This window comes from Capra hircus, chromosome 9 (genome assembly GCF_001704415.2).
Source record: "Capra hircus breed San Clemente chromosome 9, ASM170441v1, whole genome shotgun sequence".
NCBI lineage: Eukaryota > Metazoa > Chordata > Mammalia > Artiodactyla > Bovidae > Capra > Capra hircus.
In genome coordinates this window covers 2,132,208-2,154,251 of record NC_030816.1, presented here as the reverse complement: position 1 = coordinate 2,154,251, position 22,044 = coordinate 2,132,208, and the positions used below count along the sequence as shown (strand labels likewise).

Genomic DNA, 22,044 nt, shown 5'->3' with positions numbered 1-22,044 from the left:
CCTAATTTCTGAGCAAGTTCTGCAGCAGATATTAGAAAGTCTTAAAAAGGCAGGAAGCTTATTATTTAAGTATAGAAACTGTGGCTTATTTGCCTGTATCTTCACTATAATTTACTTTAATTCTCTGTGCACAAGCATAGACCAGAACAGGCTTCAAAGAGTGAAGTACTTATGAACTGCTTTGTTGGTTAGGCTCTTTGTTATTGGCTCCACAGGAGCTAAATATCATTCAGAACTGCTCACCCTTCTCAAATGGTTCAATACTGTTTTTTTAAACAACACAGCATCGCTTGGATTTTTTTTTTAATAAAAGTTAGCAGAGGTGTAATTGTTGTGATTTAGAGCAAAGTTTCTGCTAGAACATGTTATTCCCATTTTAAGGGTCAGATTGAAACAGCCCTCCTTTCTGGAATAACGTTTTGGATTACTGATTAAAGCCCATATGCAAGTAGGACTTTAAAACAACTGTCTAAGATTTCTAAGGCCTAAATGCTGGCCCACGTACTTTAGGTAGATCAGCGTCCATAAAATCAAGGTCAACAAGAAGTTTGGGATGAATAGTGAGACTAGATCATTTGTGCAGTTTTAGCTGCACTCCAGGCACCAGGTTGGGTGCTGACTGTAGAGAGGACTGTTGAAGGTCTTGGCTTAGTGGGAGAGGCAGGATTGGAACCCACCTAGTGGTTCTGTGAGGGCGTGCTGTACAAAGGAACCAGCGGAGAAGTCTTCTCCGGGGGCAGAGCTGTTCACAGATACGGAGAGAGGGCAGCATGTGCACAGGGTTGGCAGTGTGGGGAGATGTCGCGTGGGAGACAGTGAGCAGTCCCTTTGGGCTGCAGCGGTCGGACCTGGGGACACTGTGCAGGAGCAGAAGAGGAGGTGCACGCCGGGATCAGATGCTGAAGACGCGTGTGTCTCATTAGGGAACTGACATTTAATCTCAGAGAGGAGGCAAAGGGAGCCACAAACAGGGTAGTGGTTTTTAAAATGACATTATTTCTGTTTTAGATATGTTTATAAAACAATTTAAAGGATCAGCTGGAGGCAGCAGCGGCTGAGGGAAGAGAGATGGTTGCAGTTCTCTAGGCTGGAGATGTACACTTGAACTGTGGGGGTGAAAATGAGGATGTGCATATGTGCATGCTTAGGCATGTCCGACTCTTTGTGACCCTTTGGACTGCAGCCTTCCAGACTCCTCTGTCGATGGGATTTTCCGGGCAAGAATACTGAAGAGGGTTGCCACAGAGATATACTGAAGACAGAATTGAAGATTTCATGACACTGAGTTCAGAAGGTAGCTTGGAGGTTTCTGGCTTGGCCATAGGGGTGGATAAAACGAGAAACCCGGGGGATTACTGTTTGGGTAAGAAGATAAATAACGTTTGGGGCATGTTATAATTGAGATGCCTCAGGGACCCTGGAAATGTCTAGCATGTAGTTCGAAATCTGGATCTGCATTTAAGAAGAGCCCTGTTATGTGAAAGTTTGATGTAAGAGTTGGACCATGAAGAAAGCTGAGCACCAAAGAATTGATGCTTTTGAACTGTGGTGCTGGAGAAGATTCTTGAGAGTCCCTTGGACTGCGAGAAGATTAAACCAGTCAATCCTAAAGGAGATCAGTCCTGAATGTTCATTGGAAGGACCGATGCTGAAGCTGAAGCTCCAATACTTTGGCCACCTGATGCGAAGAACTGACTCATTGGAAAAGACACTGATGCTGGGACAGATTGAAGGCAGGAGAAGGGGATGACAGAGAATGAGATGGTTGGATGGCATCACCGACGTGATGGACATAAGTTTGATCAAGCTTTGGGAGTTGGTGATGGACCGGGAAGCCTGGTGTGCTGCAGTCCACGGGGTCACAAAGAGTTGGACATGACTGAGTGACTGAACTGAACTGAACTGAACTGATGGCCCAAGGTTCAGGGTCTCAGATACATGTGGGTGACAACTCAGGTAATTTTCGGGGTGAGTGTGGAAAATGAGAAGAGGACTGAGGGTGGAGCACGGTGGTACCCACATTTAGAAGGCAGGCAAGCTGGAACTGGGAGCCATTTGGGAATGAAAAGGAGTAAGAGACAAGAGGGCAATGGGGGAGACCCAAGTGAGATATCACAGCAGGAGAGTTTTAGGAACTCCTTCAAGAAGGAATCATCTCTTATGTTGTTGGAAGAGGGTGTTTGCTATGACCTGTGTGTTCTCATGGCAGAACTTTGTTCGCCTTTGCCCTGCTTCATCTGCACTCCAAGGCAAAATTTGCCTGTTCATCCAGGTATCTCTTGACTTCTACTTTTGCATTCCAATCTCCTATGATGAAAAGGACATCTCTTTTTGGTGTTAGTTCTAGAAGGCTTGTAGGTCTTCACAGAACCTGTTAACTTCAGCTTCTTCGGCATTAGTGGTTGAGGCATAGACTTGGATTACCGTGGTGCTGAATGGTTAGCTTTGGAAACGAACTGAGATCACTGTGTTGTTTCAAGAAGCAGGGTGTAGGGAGATCTCCTGGTGGTCCAGTGGTTAGGACTCCACGGCTCCGCTGCAGAGGGCACGGGGTCTGATTCATGGTCAGGGAACTGAGATCTAGCATGCCCTGCCACAAGGCCAAAAAAACAAAACGGAGGATGTGGTCAACAGTGTCAAAAAAGAGGAGTTGGCCTCAGTAGGAGGCGAAAGGAGAGCTGCTTCATCTAAAGAAAGTGGAGGTGGTTTGGGGACAGGAGGGATACAAAGGCCCGAGTGTACGCAGGTGGCCTGTAGTTTTTCTGCGAAACAGGAGTGAAGGTTGGGGGCTTGAGAACAGAAAGACACTGGGCATAGACGTTCAGGGAGAGGGAAAAGGCGAAAGTGGGCTAGACCGCAAGCAACTCCGACTTTCTAACAACAATCTTCCTGGGGCGGGCTCATTTGTGGGTGGTCCTGTGGTGTGCTTATGTTCAGATGATGGCATTTCCAGGGGGAGACTCACCAACATGGCCCTTGTGTCTCTATCTTTTCTTCTCTTGCAGTCAGGACAAGACGGGTCAGCCCAGCGGCCTACACCCACCCGCATTCCTATGTCAAAAGGTATGAAAGCAGGAAAGCCAGTAGTGGCAGCCCCAGGAGCAGGAAATCTGACCAAATTCGAGCCTCGAGCTGAGACTCAGTCTATGAAAATAGAGCTGAAGAAATCTGCAGCCAGCAGCGCTACCTCTCCTGGAGGGGGGAAGGGCTGAGGGCAGTGGCGGAGGGGGTAGGTCGAGCAGATGCTACTGCTGCTGTCTGTCCCTGCCCACTCGCTGTGTGTACTAACTGGAGTTTTCGATATCTTGTTCATAAAATAATCAACTAATAGCCATGTGTCTTTCCTATTTTGTGGATTTGTTTTGAGGCCGGGACACAGAACTCAATAGCAAAACTACTGTACGTTACGTGCTTGGCAGAGAATGATAGGCCTGAGGCAGGGCCTGACCTCTAGAGCCATTTTTGCTTCGAGAAAGTAGACTCATCAGTTGAACCAGTAAGACTGGGGAGGCTTGGGGTGGGGGAGCTGAATCACCACCTCTCCAAAGCTGCTGCCTTATTTCCTAATTGTAAATGAAATTAAGTAAGCCTTGTTCTACCATAATTGATTTTTCAGAAGCTCTCTTTTGAAATAGGAAATAGTTTATCAATTGTAATTTGCTTCTGTCGGACTCCAAATTTGCTTCATGTGTGGGAAACAAACAAACAAAAAGCAGAAACTATCTCCTAGTTATCACAGGGCCTGGGCCTCGAAAGTTTTGCAAAAACAAAGCCCCGAAGCCAATTTCAGGGAACAATTCGAATGTGAAATAAAATGGAAATAATGTATGGAATTCTGAAAACAGAGTTTTACTTATTTGTGTGTGTCTGTGTGTATTGTAAAGATTTTGGAATTTCAGAACCATTAATGTCAGACTCACACTCTATTCAAGTGTGCAGTTGATTTAAATTGTGGAGTGGTGCTGCCAAGTAGCCCTTTATAACTCAACAGAAGTTGTAATGCATAGAAAATAGCGGTCAGTAAATTTTGATACTTTGTTGCCACAACATAAAATGACATGATGCATAGCTTAATTGAATTGAAACATTTTCACAGTGGAATACTTTGCAAGTACAGAACCAGTTCATGAGAGTGTGTGTGTGTGTGTGTGTGTGTGTGTGTGGTGTGGTGTGGTGAAGTGTATTATTACTTGTGTTTGTATTGTTGTTGTTTATTTTAAGCATGTTTTAATATGCATGAAGAGTGAGTGAATGCAAAATGCTGTTGTCAATGAGATTAACTGCGTTGATGTGGACGTGGTGCATCATAGTCAAGTAACCACAAATGAGCTCAAGGCTGATAACCCTCTGCTTAGCATCTGAAGTCTCAGGTAGCCAGCACCTTTCCAAGTCTTTGAGCCAACTGGGTCAACTTTACAACAACACAGTAAGTACTTAGTTACAGGTTTTCCACTTCTCAATTGTGAGGGTTCCAAAATCATTTGGATAGTCCCTGCTCCAGATATTTGTGTAAAGGTAGATTTTTTTTTTTTAAGATATATGATTAGTTTTTACCCCATTGTTTAAAAGTGAAAGTCGCTTAGTCCTGTCCGACTCTTTGTGACCTCATAGTTTATACAGTCCATGGCATTCTCCAGGCCAGAATACTGGAGTGGGTAGCCTTTCCCTTCTCCAGGGGATCTTCTCAACCCAGGGATCAGACCCAGGTCTCTTGCAATGTGGGCAGATTCTTTACCAGCTGAGCCACAAGGGAAGCCCTTAAAAAAAAAAAAAAGTGAAAGTGTTAGTGGCTCAGTCAAGTCTGACTCTTTGTGACCTCATGAACTATAGCCTGGCAGGCTCCTCTGTCCATGGAATTCTCCAGGCAAGAGTTCTAGAATGGTTAGCCTTCCCTTCTCTAGGGAATCTTCCTGACCCAAGAATTGAACCTGGGTCTCCTGCACTGCAGGCAGATTCTTTACCATCTGAGCCATCAGGGAATCATTGAGCTTCAGGGTAAAGAGACTGTCTTCTGAGTTCTTTCCACACCGGACTTCCTATTCCCTGTAGAACCTGGACTCAAATTGTGGATGAAGGAGGTAGACACGTCTCCGTATTCACACTCACTTAATTAGATCACTGTGGCCGACAGCTCAGTTCTCAGCAAACATATTTTAAAACGTTAAGCAACCACGGTCGACATGCCCTGATAAGGGAATTTCAAGGTAGAAGAAGAGGGAGAATGAGAAAAAAGAAAACATAAACTTTCTGAACATGTTTAAACTAGAGATCTTGCCATTTGAAATATCGACATTCCAATGTTCTTTTGAAAGGGAGAGCCCCTCTTTTGTAGAGTGGACATCATCCCCTTCAAAAATAAAGATGCTCCGCTGTTATTCAAATGCCTCCCTGGCATTGTGTCTTGTTGTACCATAACACGTTGTATCTGAACAAACGGAGGAGTCCAGAGAGTGAAAGGCTGCATTTTTTTATTCTACCTGCCGTTCTTCAGTGCCCTCCTAATCAACTGTCGCTGCTGCTGTTTTGCTTTTTCACCTGCACACATCACGCTTACAGGGGTTCTGCCTGGAAGCTCATTCCATCCACAGGGAAGGCCCAGAAGACGCTTAACCATGCATGGACAGGATGTTTACACATCTGGGTCTTGGGATACAGCCCGCTAAGAAAACTTGGGGGCACGACACATATTCACTTTTCAGAAATGATAAAGAACAACTGCTGTGGCAGTTTTCCTTTGTAATTTTAGCTCCAACTCGACGTTGATTGGCTAGCTTTGTTTTAAACTGCATATTAGAAGTGACATCCACTGGGGGTTGGAGGTGGAGGATTTGGTGCACTCCAACTTTGGCATCCATGTGTGAATTTAATTTTTTTTTTTTTTTTTGAGATGCATGTGCTTTTGTAAGAGTGAATGGGGTGAAAAGGTGAGAGTTTTTTTTCCCCCTCTTTTGGAACAAAGTATTGTGTAGCAGGGATCTCACCAGGGCTACTGTGGACAGATGCCATCAGATCTCATCCTGGGAGGGAGAGGGGTACCATTGCCACAGATTACAATGTGGGGACACATGGGGCCCCATTCACAGAGCTACAGAGCAGCCCTGATCTTGTTGTTCTTCAGCCCCTTAAGTCCTGTCTGACTCTGCAATCCCATGGACTGTAGCCCGCTAGGCTCCTCTGTCCATGGGATTTCCCAGGCAGGAATACTGGAGTAGGTTGCCATACCCTCCTCCAGGGGATCTTCCTGAGCCAGGGATCAAACCTGCATCTCCTGCAGCTTTTGCATTGGCAGGCAAATTCTTCACCATGGGCCATCATAGTATGCAGAAACAGCAGACACTCACAAACTATCATTTGTGTACGTCGGCTGTTTCTCATACTATGAGCATGGCCATGTAGCATGCGTATACCAGAAACATTCCAAGATGAGACGTGGCGCAAAGGATCTTGACAGTTTCTTGAAAATAACCTTCCCATCTGGGTCAATTGCTTAAACAGAGACATTCAGTTTCTACTGTCATCTTTATGATATTTTCAGTAAGGACAGGTTAACATGGGGCAGTTGGAGTGTCTGGAGGTTTCTGTGTATTCATCCAGGGTAGGGCATTACCAGACCTCTTACTTAAATGTCTTTAAGAAAGAAGTGAAGACATAGCTTTGATGTGCAGTGTGGGAACAGTATAATTTCAGGGAAACAAAAACCTGCCCGTGAATGTAAGATGTGCAGAGATCTGAATTTCTCCTTCCCTCATAGATTTGGAAATACTGAGGAGAGAGTGAGGCTTTCCTGACTGGAAAAATCCCACGGATAAGAAGGGCACTTGTATGTGGGAGGCAGGAGGGCAGAGAGAAGAGGGAACAAGACCAGCCCAGGGAGGATTCCCAGGACCCGAGAGTGTATCATTCCCCAACTTTCCCAACCCAGACGATGGTCAGCGTTTCCCTGCTACCATCTCCTTCAGGGTTTCATGATGGGCCATCTCTTCACCCTCTGCTCTTTCAGCTTCCCTTTTCCACCTGTTATGTCCACACAGGACATCAGTGCACCGGCCCCTTCCATCTCAGCACAATTCTTCCTTCAGACGTGTCATCCTCTATGGCGAGTTACTCCTCTGTCTTCCCTGACCCGTGGAGCCATTGACAGGATGCTCAGGCTTGTCTGCCTCCGCTTCCCATTTATTCTTTAATGCATCCTTATTTCTGTTAAAGTAATTCGTATGCATAGTTAAAATATCAGTCAACGCTAAAAGACCATATGGCACCGAGGATCTGTGACCTGGCTCCTGACCGCCCCGCCCTGCCTGCCCCCAGCTGAACTCCCACCCCCAGGCGCACAGAATGCCTTGCAGAGCAGCCAGCTCACCTTCGCTTGACTTGCTCGACTTGCTTGCTCTCCGTGGAAGCTGCCCTTCCTCCGGCATCTCCTTCGGGTGGTTCTGTCTTTCTCTCTCCAAAGTCTCTTTTAAAAGCATCACCCTCCATGAAGGCGTGGCGGTGGCTGCCAGTGGTTTAGTCACAAGTCTCGTCACAGACAGGCCATTATTTCAGAATCTAAGTCAGGGTTTAAAGCCTGTCCTTTTTTTTTTGTTTTTTTTTTAACATTTTTATGGAAAATGTTGTCAACAAAACAAAACCGGGCGCTTGACTGTAGAGGAGAAAACCAGCAGCTGAAGGATGGCTAGGAGTTAGAGGAGAGAGAGGCGTCCTTGCTTCCTCTTTGGTCTGCAGTACAAACCTGTGAGAGCGACGGGGAGGATGCCAACACTTCACGCCTGAGGACACGGAGGGAAAGAGAGGGTGGAATTGGGGGAAAATCCAAGTGCTGCCATCCCGGGTGGTGTAAGCCGCTTCTGTTTCCCTTCAAAGGCACCGTGGCAGGTGGCTGCTGTTCAGTCGCTAAGTTGTGTCTGACCTTGTGACCCCGTGGACTGCAGCACACTTGGCTCCCTGTCCGTCACCATCTCCCGGAGCTCGCTCAAACTCCTGTCTATCGAGTCGGTGATGCCGTCCAACCATCTCATCCTCTGTCGTCCCCTTCTCCTCCTGCCTTCAATCTTTCCCAGCATCAGAGTCTTTTCCAAAGAGTCGGCTTTTCTCATCAGGTGGCCAAAGTATTGGAGCTTCAGCTTCAGCATTAGTCCTTTCAATGAATATTCAGGACTAATCTCCTTTAGGATGGACTGGTTGGTTCTCCTTGCTGTCCAAGGGACTCTCCAAAGTCTTCTCCAACACCACAGTTCAAAAGCATCATTACCATCGCAGATAATGGATTCAAAACAAACAGGAGTCCCAGATTGGGAAGTTCTCACCTCTGAAGCCATCATGTATGTGAAGAACTAAGGGGACCTGAGAGCTTCTTGTGAATTATAAACATACTTGAATGAATTGCAAATGGCTCATCCTTTCCGACTCCCCTAGAGGAGTTCAGGAAAGAAAAGGTTTCAGGTGATTTGTCATGCTCTTTAGTTTCATGCCGGACCTCCAAAAGAGATCAGAGAGGCTGTCCTTTTAAAGGACTGAACACCACCACCATATGCAGGATTTAGATTGCAGATAGTTATTAAGGTGAACACGGAGCGAAGGTGGATTGCTGAATGGACATGGGACCGACCAGAGATCAGAGGAAGGCAGTGTAACCTTTGGCAAACCACTTCACCTTGGCTTACGGCTTACATTTAGCTATTATCTGTTATGATTCTGACATTCCTGCTTATAGCGATAATATGATATGCTTCATATTCAGTAAGCAATTTAAAAGATTCTGTCATAATGCTTTTCCTAAAAACTAATAGTTAGGTTGCTTACCCAGCAAAAATAGTTTTGACCTCTTTACTTGTATTAATACTATGTATATGTAATGGATAGAATTGCAAAGTCAAGGACTATTTAGAAATGAACCAGACTTTAGAAGTCAACAGAATAACTATCCCTATTATTAAAGATGAAAACAAAATCAAAACAAATAAACCCCAAGGCTCACAGTGTCTGTCTTCTCGATGATGGAACCAGGGTTTCCGTTTCTTCTAGTATTTTATTCATGATTTCATATGATGAGACCACTTCAAATGAGCAAAGTGTATTATAGATAAAAATACCCACTCAATGGGCCAAAATAATATTGCCAAAGCTTTGAGATATTGAGCTATCTTTATGGAAACTCTTGGGACTTCCCAGGTGGTGCTAGAGGTAAAGAACCTGCCTGCAGTGCAGCAAATACAGGTTCAGTTCCTGGGTTGGGAAGATCCCCTGGAGGTGTGCATGGCAACCCACTTCAGTATTCTTGCCTGGCGAATTCCAGGGACAGAGGAGCCCGGTGGGCTGCAGTCCATGGGGTTGCAGAGTTGGACACAACTGAAGTGATTTAGCATAGTCACACAGCATAGCACATGGTAACTCTGTGTTAAAGTTCTCAAAACAGCACTTCGATAAATATTGGCCTTATCTAAAACTCACAGCTGCCACTCAATTTTCACACATAATGTTATATTCCGTGCTATCCTAGGATCAGCTGTAGACTTATGTCAATGTAAGTCGATCTCAGCATCCAGTATCTAGCACCTGTGTCCAAAAGGTGGAAACTGAGCACGCTTGGCTCAAGCACTTAATATTTTCCAACCATTTACTTTTATTTATAATTAATGTTACCTGTGGGATAACGGGGCTTCCCAGGTGGCTGGGCTTCCCAGATGGTGCTAGTGGTAAAGAACACACCTGCCAATGCGGGAGACGTACGAGATGCAGTTTCAATCCCTGGATTAGACAGATCCCCTGGAGGAGGGCATGGCAACCCCCTCCAGGATTCTTGCCTGGGAACTCCCATGGACAGAGGAGCCTGGCAGGCTACAGTTCATAGGGCTGTAAAGAGTTGGTCATGACTGAAGTGACTTATCAGGCACGCACGCATGGGATAACTAGTTCCAATTTGTTTGTATCTGGGGAACAGTAATCTGTGTGAGAGAGAACAAATAGCTTGCCTGAAAAAGAAGCCATCAGTCGTAACTGTGATGATTAGTTACTCCTGCCACCTAGGAGCAGGGAGGGCATTGGGGGGGGCGGGGGTGAGGACTTGGTCTGATGATGGAGTGGGAAATGTTCTGGAAGGAAGCAAGTAAACTTACGTGGTTGAGAAAGCTCCAGAGACGTTGTGTCATCTGCTTCAAAAGTTTCCTGAAACAAATGACAAAACTGATTAGCGGAAGTGTTTTTAATTAGTTGAGCTGAATCCAGAAGAACTACAAGTCCAAGTCCACAGAGGAAGTTTATTGGACTTCCTATTTAAAACAGATGTTTTATCAGAACTCTGATTATAATGTCTGAATGTGATAATAACAAGAGAGTACTGAAGCAGTTTATTAAAATAAACCTTAAAAGTAAACAATATCCAGGCACCCCTACTTCCAAAAGGTGTACAGAACTAGGACATTTTTGCTGGAGGGCAGGCAGCGAGTTCAAAGCTGGGGTTTGGTAGAAGGAACCCCCAGGAAGAAGGAAGAAAGGAAGAAGAACAGTAGAGCCCTAAGCCAGTGTCTGGATCTCTAGGCAGATCCCCTGGGAGCAGGGGCCATGGAACAGGCGAACAGGCCATCCGCCAGCCAAGCTGATGCAGAAACCAACAGAAACTGTTTCCTGTAACTTAGTGGGTGGTTTCCTGTGAATGAAGCAGCCCTTCTTTACTAATGCAAAATCCTGCTACAAGTCGAACTTTTGCTCTGTTTTGTCTCTGGTGGGTGAGTTTGGAGGCTTTCTAAGTGATGTGGTCTCATTTACTAGAGCTGATTTTTAAAATTTAGAGCTCAAGGGTTCTCTTGAGTATGGCAGAGCATGAACATAGGCATTGCTCAGGAGGAAGGCACTGACTTTGCAAGGAATACATCTTTCTTACTTCTTAGCTGAAGGGGCTCTCCTGGGAGGAATTAGAATTTAATTTGTTGCCAGATTGCCCCACTCTAGCACTCAAGAGACATTCTCCCCCAAATTTCCCCCCCAATCCTGTCTTATGTATACAGCTTTGGATCTCAAGTCATCTGACTGGCCAGGAGTTTTGGGGATACCACCCATGGAGGATAAATAAGTCATGCTTGTAAGGACAGAAGTCAAGTGTAATTAGGAATTGACAAAGGTCCACGTAGTCAAAGCTATGGTTTTTCCAGTAGTCTGGTATGGATGTGAGAGTTGAACCATAAAGAAGGCTGAGTGCCAAAGAATTTATGCTTTCAAACTGTGTGCTGGAGAACTCTTGAGAGTCCCTTGGACTGCAAGGAGATCAAACTGGTCAATCCCAAAGAAAATCAACCCTGAATATTCATTGGAAGGACTGATGCTGAATCTGAAGCTCCAACACTTTGGCCATCTGATGCAAAGAACCAGCTCATTGGGAAAGACCCTGATGCTGGGAAAGATTGAGGGCAGGAGGAGAAGGGGACGACAGAGGATGAGATGGTGGGCTGGCATCACTGACTCCATGGACATGACTTTGAGCAAGCTCAGGGAGGTGGTGGAGGACAGGGAATCCTGGCAGGCTTCAGTTCATGGGGTCCCAAAGAGTCGGACATGACTTAGCATTTGAACAGTGACAACAACAACGCATCCTTTCCATGGAAGTCACTTAACAGCTAGTGTAATAAAAGAATGGATTCATAAGCCACATCATTTCACAATAATATCATGAAAGCAAACAATTATTTAATGTGTTACCTGAAGTTTCTTAAGAAAAAAAAAACCTCAAGGTAACACTTGAGAGAAATATATAATGGAAAATGTTTGTAAGTCCTTTGATCAACTGTTAATATAAAATTATATGTAAGAATGCAACAAACCCATGTGTATATGTTGATTAAGATTTAGAAGTTGTGTTCTTCTTTTGGACAAGGCAATGGCACCCCACTTCAGCACTCTAGCCTGGAAAATCCCATGGATGGAAGAGCCTGGAAGGCTATAGTCCATGGTGTTGCTGAGGGTTGGACACGACTGAGCAACTTCACTTTCACTTTTCACTTTCATGCATTGGAGAAGGAAATGGCAACCCACTCCAGTGTTCTTGCCTGGAGAATTCCAGGGACGGGGGAGCCTGGTGGACTGCCATCTATGGGGTTGCACAGAGTTGGACACAACTGAAGTGACTTAGCAGTAGCAGCAGCTCTTCTTTCAATTAGAAAAACAGAAATTGTTGGTAAATACCTACACATCAGAGGGCCCCAAATTTAAGTGCTTTGCTCTTTTGAGTTTGCTGATTGAAGCTGAACTGTGGCCTTTGGTCCTCTATTTGGGTCTTATTCTGAGTTGAGGACAGAATTGAAGATAAATTAAGATTTGCTGACAGAATTTATAACTTCAATAAAGTTTGTAATATTATCTTATTGTCCTAAATCATAAAGAAACAGGAAGGGACTTGGAAATCCCACCTTAAAAAAAAACACATATAATGATACTAATCCCTAAAGCATTCAGAAAACAAAGATCATGGCATCCGGTCCCATCACTTCATGGGAAATAGATGGGGAAACAGTGGAAACAGTGTCAGATTTTATTTTGGGGGGCTCCAAAATCACTGTACATGGTGACTGCAGCCATGAAATTAAAAGACGCTTACTCCTTGGAAGAAAAGTTATGACCAACCTAGATAGCATATTCAAAAGCGGAGACATTACTTTGCCGACTAAGGTCCGTCTAGTCAAGGCTATGGTTTTCCCAGTGGTCATGTATGGATGTGAGAGTTGGACTGTGAAGAAAGCTGAGCGCCAAAGAATTGATGCTTTTGAACTGTGGTGTTGGAGAAGACTCTGGAGAGTCCCTTGGACTGTAAGGAGATCCAACTAGTCCATTCTAAAGGAGATCAGCCCTGGGATTTCTTTGGAAGGACTGATGCTAAAGCTGAAACTCCAGTACTTTGGCCACCTCATGCGAAGAGTTGACTCATTGGAAAAGACTCTGATGCTGGGAGGGATCGGGGGCAGGAGGAAAAGCGGACGACAGAGGATGAGATGACTGGATGGCATCACCGACTAGATGGACGTGAGTTTAAGTAAACTCCGGGAGTTGGTGATGGACAGGGAGGCCTGGCGTGCTGTGATTCATGGGGTCGCAAAGAGTCGGACATGACTGAGCGACTGAACTGAACTGAACTGTATTGAATCCCTAAAGCACTTTTATTTTTATTTTATTTTTTTGCTGGCAACCTTGGACTCCTTCTGAATCAGACAGCTCAGCTGTGTAATGAGTCACCTCAAAATTTAATGCGTTAAAGCAACCTTTTAAAAAATTTCTCACAAGTTTGTGCATTGGCTGGGCGATTCTTATCTGAGTCAGCTTATAGATTTGGAGAAAGTGTAGATAACAAGCAAACATAGATTTAATAAATATCCTTAATAAGTTTCAAATGATAAAGTCACTGTCATATGGATCTTGTCTCACTATATTTAGAAGCAAAGTGAAATATGTCCCTATTTATATAAAATAAAATAACTTGGGTTTAATTGTATTCCTTTAAGTAAATTGTATGTACATACATATTAAATGCCATCTTTTATTATTAAGTTGAATTAAATAAAATAAGCTCTCTTATTTGGCATTATCAAGTATTTTTGAGATAGACTTTTTTAGTAACACAATCTGATTAATAGCGTTAATATATAATACCATGCATGGATTACCAGTTTGTTACCTTAAAAAAAAATAATGAAATATAATGGTCCAACCAAGACATTGTTTCTATATATGGACTCTTTTGCCATATGTATTTTTACCAAATACTAATCTGAAAATCTATTATTATTATTATTTTATTAGAGTATAGTTGATTTAAAATGTTCTGTTAGTTTCAGGTGTACAGCAAAGTGAATCTGCTTCATATATATATATATATATATATATTTCCTTGATTCTTTCCCATATAGGCCATTAAAGAGTTTTGAGTAGAGTTTCCTGTGCTATACAGTGGGTCCTTATTATTTATTGTATATATAGTAGTGGGCATATGTTAATCCCAATCTCCCAATTTATCCCCCCTCCCCATTTGCCCTTTTTTTTTTTTTCTAAGTCGCTTCAGTTGCGTCCGACTCTGTTCGACCCCATAGATGTCAGCCCACCAGGCTCCCCCGTCTCTGGGATTCTCCAGGCAAGGATACTGGAGTGGGTTGTCATTTCCTTCTCCAATGCATGAAAGTGAAAAGTCAAAGTGAAGTTGCTCAGTCTGACTCTTAGCGACCTCATGGACTGCAGCCTACCGAGCTCCTCTGTCCATGGGATTTTCCAGGCAAGAGTACTGGAGTAGGGTGCCATTGCCTTCTCCACATTTGCCCATTGGTAGCCATAAAATTGTTTTCTATATCTGTGGCTATTTTTGTTTTGTAAATAAGCTCATTTGTATCATTTTTTTTAAGATTCCACATATAAGTGATATAATTTATTTATCTTTCTGACTTACTTCACTCAGTATGACAATCTTTCCGTCTATCCATGTTGCTGCATCCAGCATTATTTTGTGCTTTTCATGGCTGAGTAGTATTCCACTGTATATATGTGCCATTTTTCCTTTATCCATGCCTCTGTCAGTGAACATTTAGGTTGCTCCTATGTCCCAGCCATTGTAAATAGTGCTGCAAGGAATACTGGGGTGCGTGTATCTTGAAAAGCTATTATTATTACGAAGACTATAAAACTCTAGGATTAGGAGAAGACAACTCTAGGAATTTAGAGGTTTGCACACGCAAGAGGAGAGAAGAAGGTATCACAGAAAAACGAAATATTAGTCCTACCAGGGACTTGAGAGAGAATTTAGTGAAGAAACAAGGCAAACACATTCTGAATTACATCTGCAATAAGAACAACTCTAGATTTCACTCTTTTAAACATATGTTTCCTGTAGTCTCTTAGGGGAGGAAAATGGGGAAGATACTTGAATTCTGTTAGGGAGGTCTGAGACCTATGTGTTTTTACTCTTTGAAAACTACTTTAAACAATTAAAAAGAGAAACAGTGTTGAGTAGGAAATAGCATTTTAACTTGTAAAAGTAAAAAAAGAGACTCTGATTTTTAACTACATAATATTTTATTTAGTGTTTTTAGTCTTTACCTGAAGATTTTAATTCATTTTTAAGTGTTGAAAAAAATTGAGGCTAGAACAACTTTGAAAAGACAAAATGAGCTAATGATTTTTCCGAGTTTCTGGTACAGTGAAAAATCACATATATGTCTTAAAAGTTTTGCAAAACATTCATAACTAGTTACTATTAAGTATATAATGAAATACTATTATGTATTTCATTTTATTTTGCTTATCTGTTTATCCCAAATTCAATTCAGAAAGGTCGAGACAGAGTGGAAATATCTCCACCTAGTGGTCAGTGTGAAGTAAACCTCTAGGTCCACAACATGCTGCTGCTGCTGCTAAGTCGCTTCAGTCGTGTCCGACTCTGTGCGACCCCATAGACGGCAGCCTAGCAGGCTCCCCCGTCCCTGGGATTCTCCAGGCAAGAACACTGGAGTGGGTTGCCATTTCCTTCTCCAGTGAAGAAAAGTGAAAGTGAACCAGTGTGTTTCAATTAATGTTTGTGAGCATACCGCATGCTCAGTCGCTAAATCGTGCGGACTCTTTGCAACCCCAAGGGCTGTAGGCCGCCAGGCTCCTCTGTCCATGGGATTCCCAGGCCAGAACACTGGAGCGGGCCGTTTCCTTCTCTAGGGGACCTTCCCGGCCCAGGGGCTGAGCCTATGTCTCCTGCATCTCCTCCACGGCAGGCAGATTCTGTACCCCTGATCCACCTGGGAAGCCTGACAGTTGACAGGGAGGCAATACAGTGTTCAGGCAGAGAAACCATTTGAGGCTTAGTCATTTCTTTCCTCTGCTGTTTATGATCTCAGCAAATGCAGGATCACGCTTCATTTTGCTCACCAGTGTAGTTCCATGCCCAGCAGTGCATGAGTGCTAAGTGGCTTCAGTCATGTCTGATTCTTTGCGATCCTTTGGACTGGAGCCTGCCAGGCTCCTTTGTCCAAGGGATTCTCCAGGCCAGAATACTGGAGTGGGTTGCCATGCCTTCCTCCAGGGGATCTTCCCCACCCAGGGATCAAACTGCATCTCTTAGCTCTTCCACACTGGCAGGCAGGTTCTTTATCTCTAGGGCTACCTGGGAAACCCATGCCCAGCAGTGATGGGCATATAGTAAGTACCTCAATGACACAATGAAAAGAAAAAAAAAGATACATGTTCACAAAGGCATCGAGGTTAAGATAAAAGCGAAATGAATCAAATAAATATAAATACTACACACTTGTTGCTGCTGTTCTAATTACTATCTCAATCTATTTTTATTTACTTTTATAAAATGAATTTCAATTGAAAAGCATATGAAGAATTATAAAGCATCTTCCCAGGTGGAGTATACAAAAAGAAGCAGAGATAAGAATGAGTCATCTGTATTTGGTGACTTCTTGGGAATAAATATTATTTATAATAATATAAATATTATTGTTATTCCTGAGAATAAAGATAAATATTATCTAGTGAATTCCTGGGAATAAAATAAATATTTCCTTATTAAAACTCAAGTCCACAGACACAAAAAAATAAAAGTATGTGAATATTATTCAGAACAGAAATTCTAGGAAATAGTCTGGTTTCCATTATGCAACTTGTCTGTAGTAATTACTGTCTTTGTGTTCAGGGCTTTCCTTGGGTAAAACTGATTGAATGTTGTTAGAATATTAGACATGGTTTCTAAAAGGCTTTAAGAATTTTAGAGGTAAATCTCCTATGTCAATATAAAGAAGTTACCCCAAAATAGGACAGAACTTCCAGAGAAGCTACTGGGTGCATGCACCTGTTTTTGCTTTGTTGTTTAATGCCTATGGTCTGTTAGTGAAATGATATGGTGTTGACCTGCACGTAAACTACTGATGTTAGTTTCAGTCTAATTGAAAATGCTGTATCTTTCTTCTCTTTATAGAAAGCATCATCATCCACCAGTTACGTATGAACTCAAGATGAAATGGTAAACCAAGCACATACTGGGTGTGTGTATTTCCTCTGAATCCCTGTTGAATGGATAATATATCTCCAGCCCTCCACCATCACTAAGGTCCTCCATGCTACTGATCACTACTGGAAATAATTTCCTTCTTCCAGTGAATTTTCTTTTTGAGAATATAAACATAAAAGCTGAAAATGGTTTTGCTGATAATATAAAAACAGGTAGCAAGAGCAATTCAATCTTTGTGTCAAATTTCTCTTCCTTTGGCAAAGCTTTCAGGTCCATGGGCACATGCTGTGTAATTTATTTTTATAATACACTTTGTAATGTGATTAGCTTTCCTAAAGTGTTTCCTTCTTCAGAGTCTATGGCACATATATTTGTAGACTACACTGTCAGTTCACCAAAGTATTGGTACTGGTGTATTCAAAATCGTAAGCTCTGCTTATTTTCTTCTATCAGTTTGCTATTCCTGAAAAAAAAAAAAAAAAAGAAAGAAAGTACAACATTCTATAGGGTAAATTCAAGAGGTAAAACCAGAGCAGGAGGTCCTGGAAGATCTGTTATTATTGTTTATACAATTCTCTGGTTCTGATCATGGTTCACCACTAACAAACAACACTGTGATTTAAGAGTTTAATTTAAAACACTTAAGCCAGTTTTCTAAAGTTGCTCTTTCTGGTGTTCTGTGCCCAAAACCCTGGATGAATTTGTTTTCATATGGAACAAATTAATAGAAGGAGCTGTGTGAGTTTTACCAGTAAGCCTTAAAGGGACAGCTTTTACTGACAGTTCTATTGTATTTCTGTTTGCATTATGTACTTACATGTACAGGATGTGTAATAAGGACTGTGATATTAGATTATTTCTCACAATCTATCCAAATGAAAAAATTGAAAATAAAAACTGACCTAGATACTATCAGCATTTTATTTTTAAGTGGTAAAAGAAATCCCAAGATACGTAAACTTTTTTTCTTGATAGCTAGAATTTGGACATGTTTTCATAACCCCCATAGGTTAGATAATATATTCTTTAAAAATTCAAAGCACAATATGCATTAATCAAATCTCAGTGTCAGACCTGCTGTTGAATTTAGGTTTATGTGAAAATATGCATCAGAAAACTACTTGAAACTCTAATAGTATAGCTTTTTTTTTAAAAAAAGATTTTGTTAATATGAATATGTTTTCAATAAGGTCTTTAAAAAGATCATTATGAAGACAAATGAGGCGTTGACACATCAGTTTCTAGGAGCATAAATCACGTATCATGTCACTTTATCGAGATTAAAGAAAGAATGCTTGTTAGCATCACAAGGATAACTAGAAAGCACACAGGTAATACTATTGGCCCATTTCTCGGGTCCACAACATTACCCAGGTTCCTGAGACCATGAGGGGAATACGCACTGAATCTATGGAACAGAAACATTAGGTTTTAAGGTATACCTTATGGAATTAGCAAATCACATTCAGTAGGTATTAAAAATTAAATAACTGTATTTTATGTAAAATTAGTTATGAGTTTTGTAAGTAAGAGAAATGTCACAGTAAGTTTGTCTTAGCATGAATAATTGTGAATGCATCACAGACATGCAGGGCTTTCATTACTGATTAATGAAATTAGAGTGTGTATGTGTGAAGATTTTAAAAATTGTTGTTATGGGTTTTGATTTCTGAAAATGTTTCTGAACTGGCCATTTCAGTGAGAAGGGGGTTTTATTTAGCATTGCTGTATTTTTCGACTCACAGTTAAATTCCCTATTTGCCAATGCTTATACTTCTGATGGCAAAAATATTCTGATATACCACAGAATTTATTTTGAAGCAAATAACTTTCTTAACTTGTGAGAATTTTATTACACACAGAGTGAAAAGGCTAGAAGATAAAACTTTAAATACTACTTGATGTTAACTTAAAATATTACAAGTAACATGTATATTTGGATCTAAAGATTTTGTTTCTCCTGCATTTATAATGAAATTTGCAGGGGATGATGGTGTGATCAGGGCAACTCAGACGGTTGCTCTTTTCCGCCCCTTCTATGATTAAGTCCCTTCTTTAAACTCTAATGGAATGTGAGTGATAGATGAGTAAAATTAATCTACATTAATAAAAAACTGTCTTGACAAAAATAAAATATTAAAAATGAATAGAAAATAAACACAGAAGTCTTTATCTAGTGAATAAACAAACAAGATTATAAATAGTCATACTCCAGTGAAAGTGTGAAAGGGTTAGTTGCTCAGTCGAGTCTGACCCTTTGTGACCCCATGGGCTGGAGCCCACCTGGCTCCCATGTCCATGGGGTTCTCCAGGCAGGAACACTGGAGTGGGTTGCCATTCCCTTATCAACATCCAACTGAAAAAACTGCCCCCGTGTTCAATCCTGGCACTATCCCAGGCCAGGCTCACATAATTTCTATATATTTTATTTTAAGTAAACCTCCAATCATCAGTATGAATGACAATCCATTTTCAATGGAATAATTATGTTTTCTGAAGCAGAGTCATAATCAGTGTTTCCAGATTAAGGTGCGTAGTTGAACTAATTCATTATGTTGCCCCTTTCTTTTTGATAGGAGAATGTGTTCTGACAGTACTGATTACAAAGATGTTTTTCTCAAGTATTTCATAAAACATTAAGGTTTGATGAAGTTAGTTGTAAATATTCCAGATATCAGATGCCTGGCATGGTCACAAAATGTGAAGAATTAATTGTATCTTAGGACAACCATTTGAAAAAAAATCATGACGTGGAGTGTATAGCTTAAAGATGAACAGAAACACTGACACTACTGAAGTAACTCACAGCTTCTAAAAACCAGTGACAAAGGAAGTATAAAGTGGGGTGTTAAACAATGTAATTAATATGGTTGTGCCTTTCTTCTATATACTGTGGTTGAATTTTCCTGGAAATAAATTAAAAGTATAGCTAAAGTAGGGTGTGTTCATGAATGTGATGAGCAACAATTCTAAAAACACCAAAAATGCAAGATGGAAGTGTTTTAAAAAAACATCTGGCACCTGAGGCATATGTGTGCCTCTGGACTCCAGTGCCATGCCTCTGCTAAAAATATTAATTCAAAGGCAAAAAAGAAGAACAATAAAAATTGCTGTAATGAATTCATAAAAATGGGGAAAGTTTCGTGGAATTATTTTTGCTTGCTGACCACTAAAATTTTTATTTTCTTAAAATTTCAGCATTTACTACATAAGTGATGAAAACTGTGTTTGTTACTTAGAGAAACTGTCATATATTCATAAATTTCAACAGAAATGTTTATCGGTGCCATGACAAGACTTATTTTTTTTTCTGGTGTTATTTTTGTTTGTTTATGTTATTTTGGTAATTTTACCTCACCATTCACAGATTTTGTTATTTGAACAATTCAGGTCTGTATTTATTTAGATTTTTTGCTTTAAAAATATCAGATGTTAACTTTTCCAATATAAGAGATTTATAATGTGATCAAATATTCTTAGAAGTCTTGCCGGTTTAATGGATTTTTGAAAGCAAAAGATTGCATTGAAAAGTTTGTGAGCTGCATTCTATTTTCACAGCATTCTCAATTTTGTCTCCTTTAAGTTTTATTAAATCCATGAAAAGCTTATTATTTTTCACTACACCCAGGTGAATTTATGGATATATACTTGTCTTTTCTATGAATGTAATATCCTACTTTCATTTTTTTCACAGGCTATTGATATTACTAAGCCAATTAAGACATTCTCTATGTTATTTCCCAAAGCCAACTATGTTTGTCAAAATCTCACCAGGGTGAGAAAAAATAACGATTGTGATACAAAAGCATTTGTGCAATATTCTTTTTTGAATTGGAACATAAAAGTTATCAAATTAAAATCATTTAAAATGAATATTTGACCTTCTTTTTACTTAAAATTATTTGCTTTAAAATAGATTTCCCCTCTGCATTTCGTATTTTCTTTAAAATATGGTGCTTTTCAACATGAATAAATATAAGTCAAATAGCAGATCTCCCAAAATGAGAGAGGCTTTTTCTCTGAGTTATATCATGGTTTGAGTCCCTACAAGACACCAAGAGATGGAACTGGTTACAGGGTTTACCTTGTCCATTAGCCTCCCCCAAATGCTTTTGTCAATCAACATTCAGATACTTCCCACTGCCTTCCACTGTCTGTCTAAAGGTAGATTGCTCAGCAGAGCAAATGCTCCTGAGGTTTTGCCAGCAACTGTCAGCCCAGCCCCCATACAGGCAGCTGGATAATGGTTTCCGAAAAGTGGGGTGGGGATGACGGTGGGGTTGTGCTCCGATCTCTTATTTGCCAGCTTTGTACCAGAAGTGGTGGTCCATTGCCATAGCCAGCCTGAAACTTATCTTTGCCTTATTTGAGACAAAGGAATGGGTTTTTCTTATTTATTATTTAAAGATACACATATCCAAAAACCAGGCAAGGCTGCTGTCTACACAAAGATGCCTTCCACAGGAAAGCTGCAGATGTTAGGGGTCTTGACCACAAGGACAGCTCTTTGGCTTCTCTTCTTGGAGGTGTGGAGCCCTTTGGGGTACATGGTTTGAGAGCACTTGCCAAAAGACTGTTTATTTCATGACTTCCCGGGAGAAGGGGTCTCAGGCTTTTATCATATATGCGCAAATGGAATATTGTCTCTGAGCCCTGAGCTAGAGTCACTTTTAATGAGAACAGGTGCTTCCCCTAGGTATAGAGAAACCAGAGCAACTTATCTGGGCTTTATGTTTGTTGGCAATAGGACACACTGCACGAAACTCTTTTCTTTTTCTTAAAATTTTTTTTAAATTAAATTTTTTTTTTCCTTTACAATACTGTATTGGTTTTGCCATACATCAACATGAATCCGCCATGGGTGTACATAAGTTCCCACTCCTGAACGCCCCTCCCACCTCCCTCCCCGTATCATCCCTCTGGGTTATCCCAGTGCACCAGCCCCAAGCATCCTGTATCCTGCATCGAACCTAGATTGGCAAGTCGTTTCTTATATGATATTATACATGTTTCAATGCCATTCTCCCAAATCATCCCACCCTCTCCCTCTCTCACAGAGTCAAAAAGTCTGT

At 41.4% G+C, this 22,044-nt stretch overlaps 1 protein-coding gene across 3 annotated transcripts in view; it reads left to right on the top strand.

Moving 5' to 3' along the window:
- FILIP1 (filamin A interacting protein 1) overlaps positions 1 to 20,845 on the top strand; it is a 253,107-nt gene extending 232,262 nt beyond the window's left edge. For 2 of the 3 annotated variants that reach the window (XM_018052874.1, XM_018052875.1), the window contains exons 6-7: positions 3,006 to 3,063; positions 16,940 to 20,845. In XM_018052874.1, coding sequence (XP_017908363.1) covers positions 3,006 to 3,063; positions 16,940 to 16,980 — 99 coding nt within the window. In that variant the 3' untranslated portion in view covers positions 16,981 to 20,845. Of the gene's footprint in view, positions 1 to 3,005; positions 4,560 to 16,939 lie in introns of those variants that run through there. The other variant, XM_018052873.1, reaches the window with a different exon arrangement.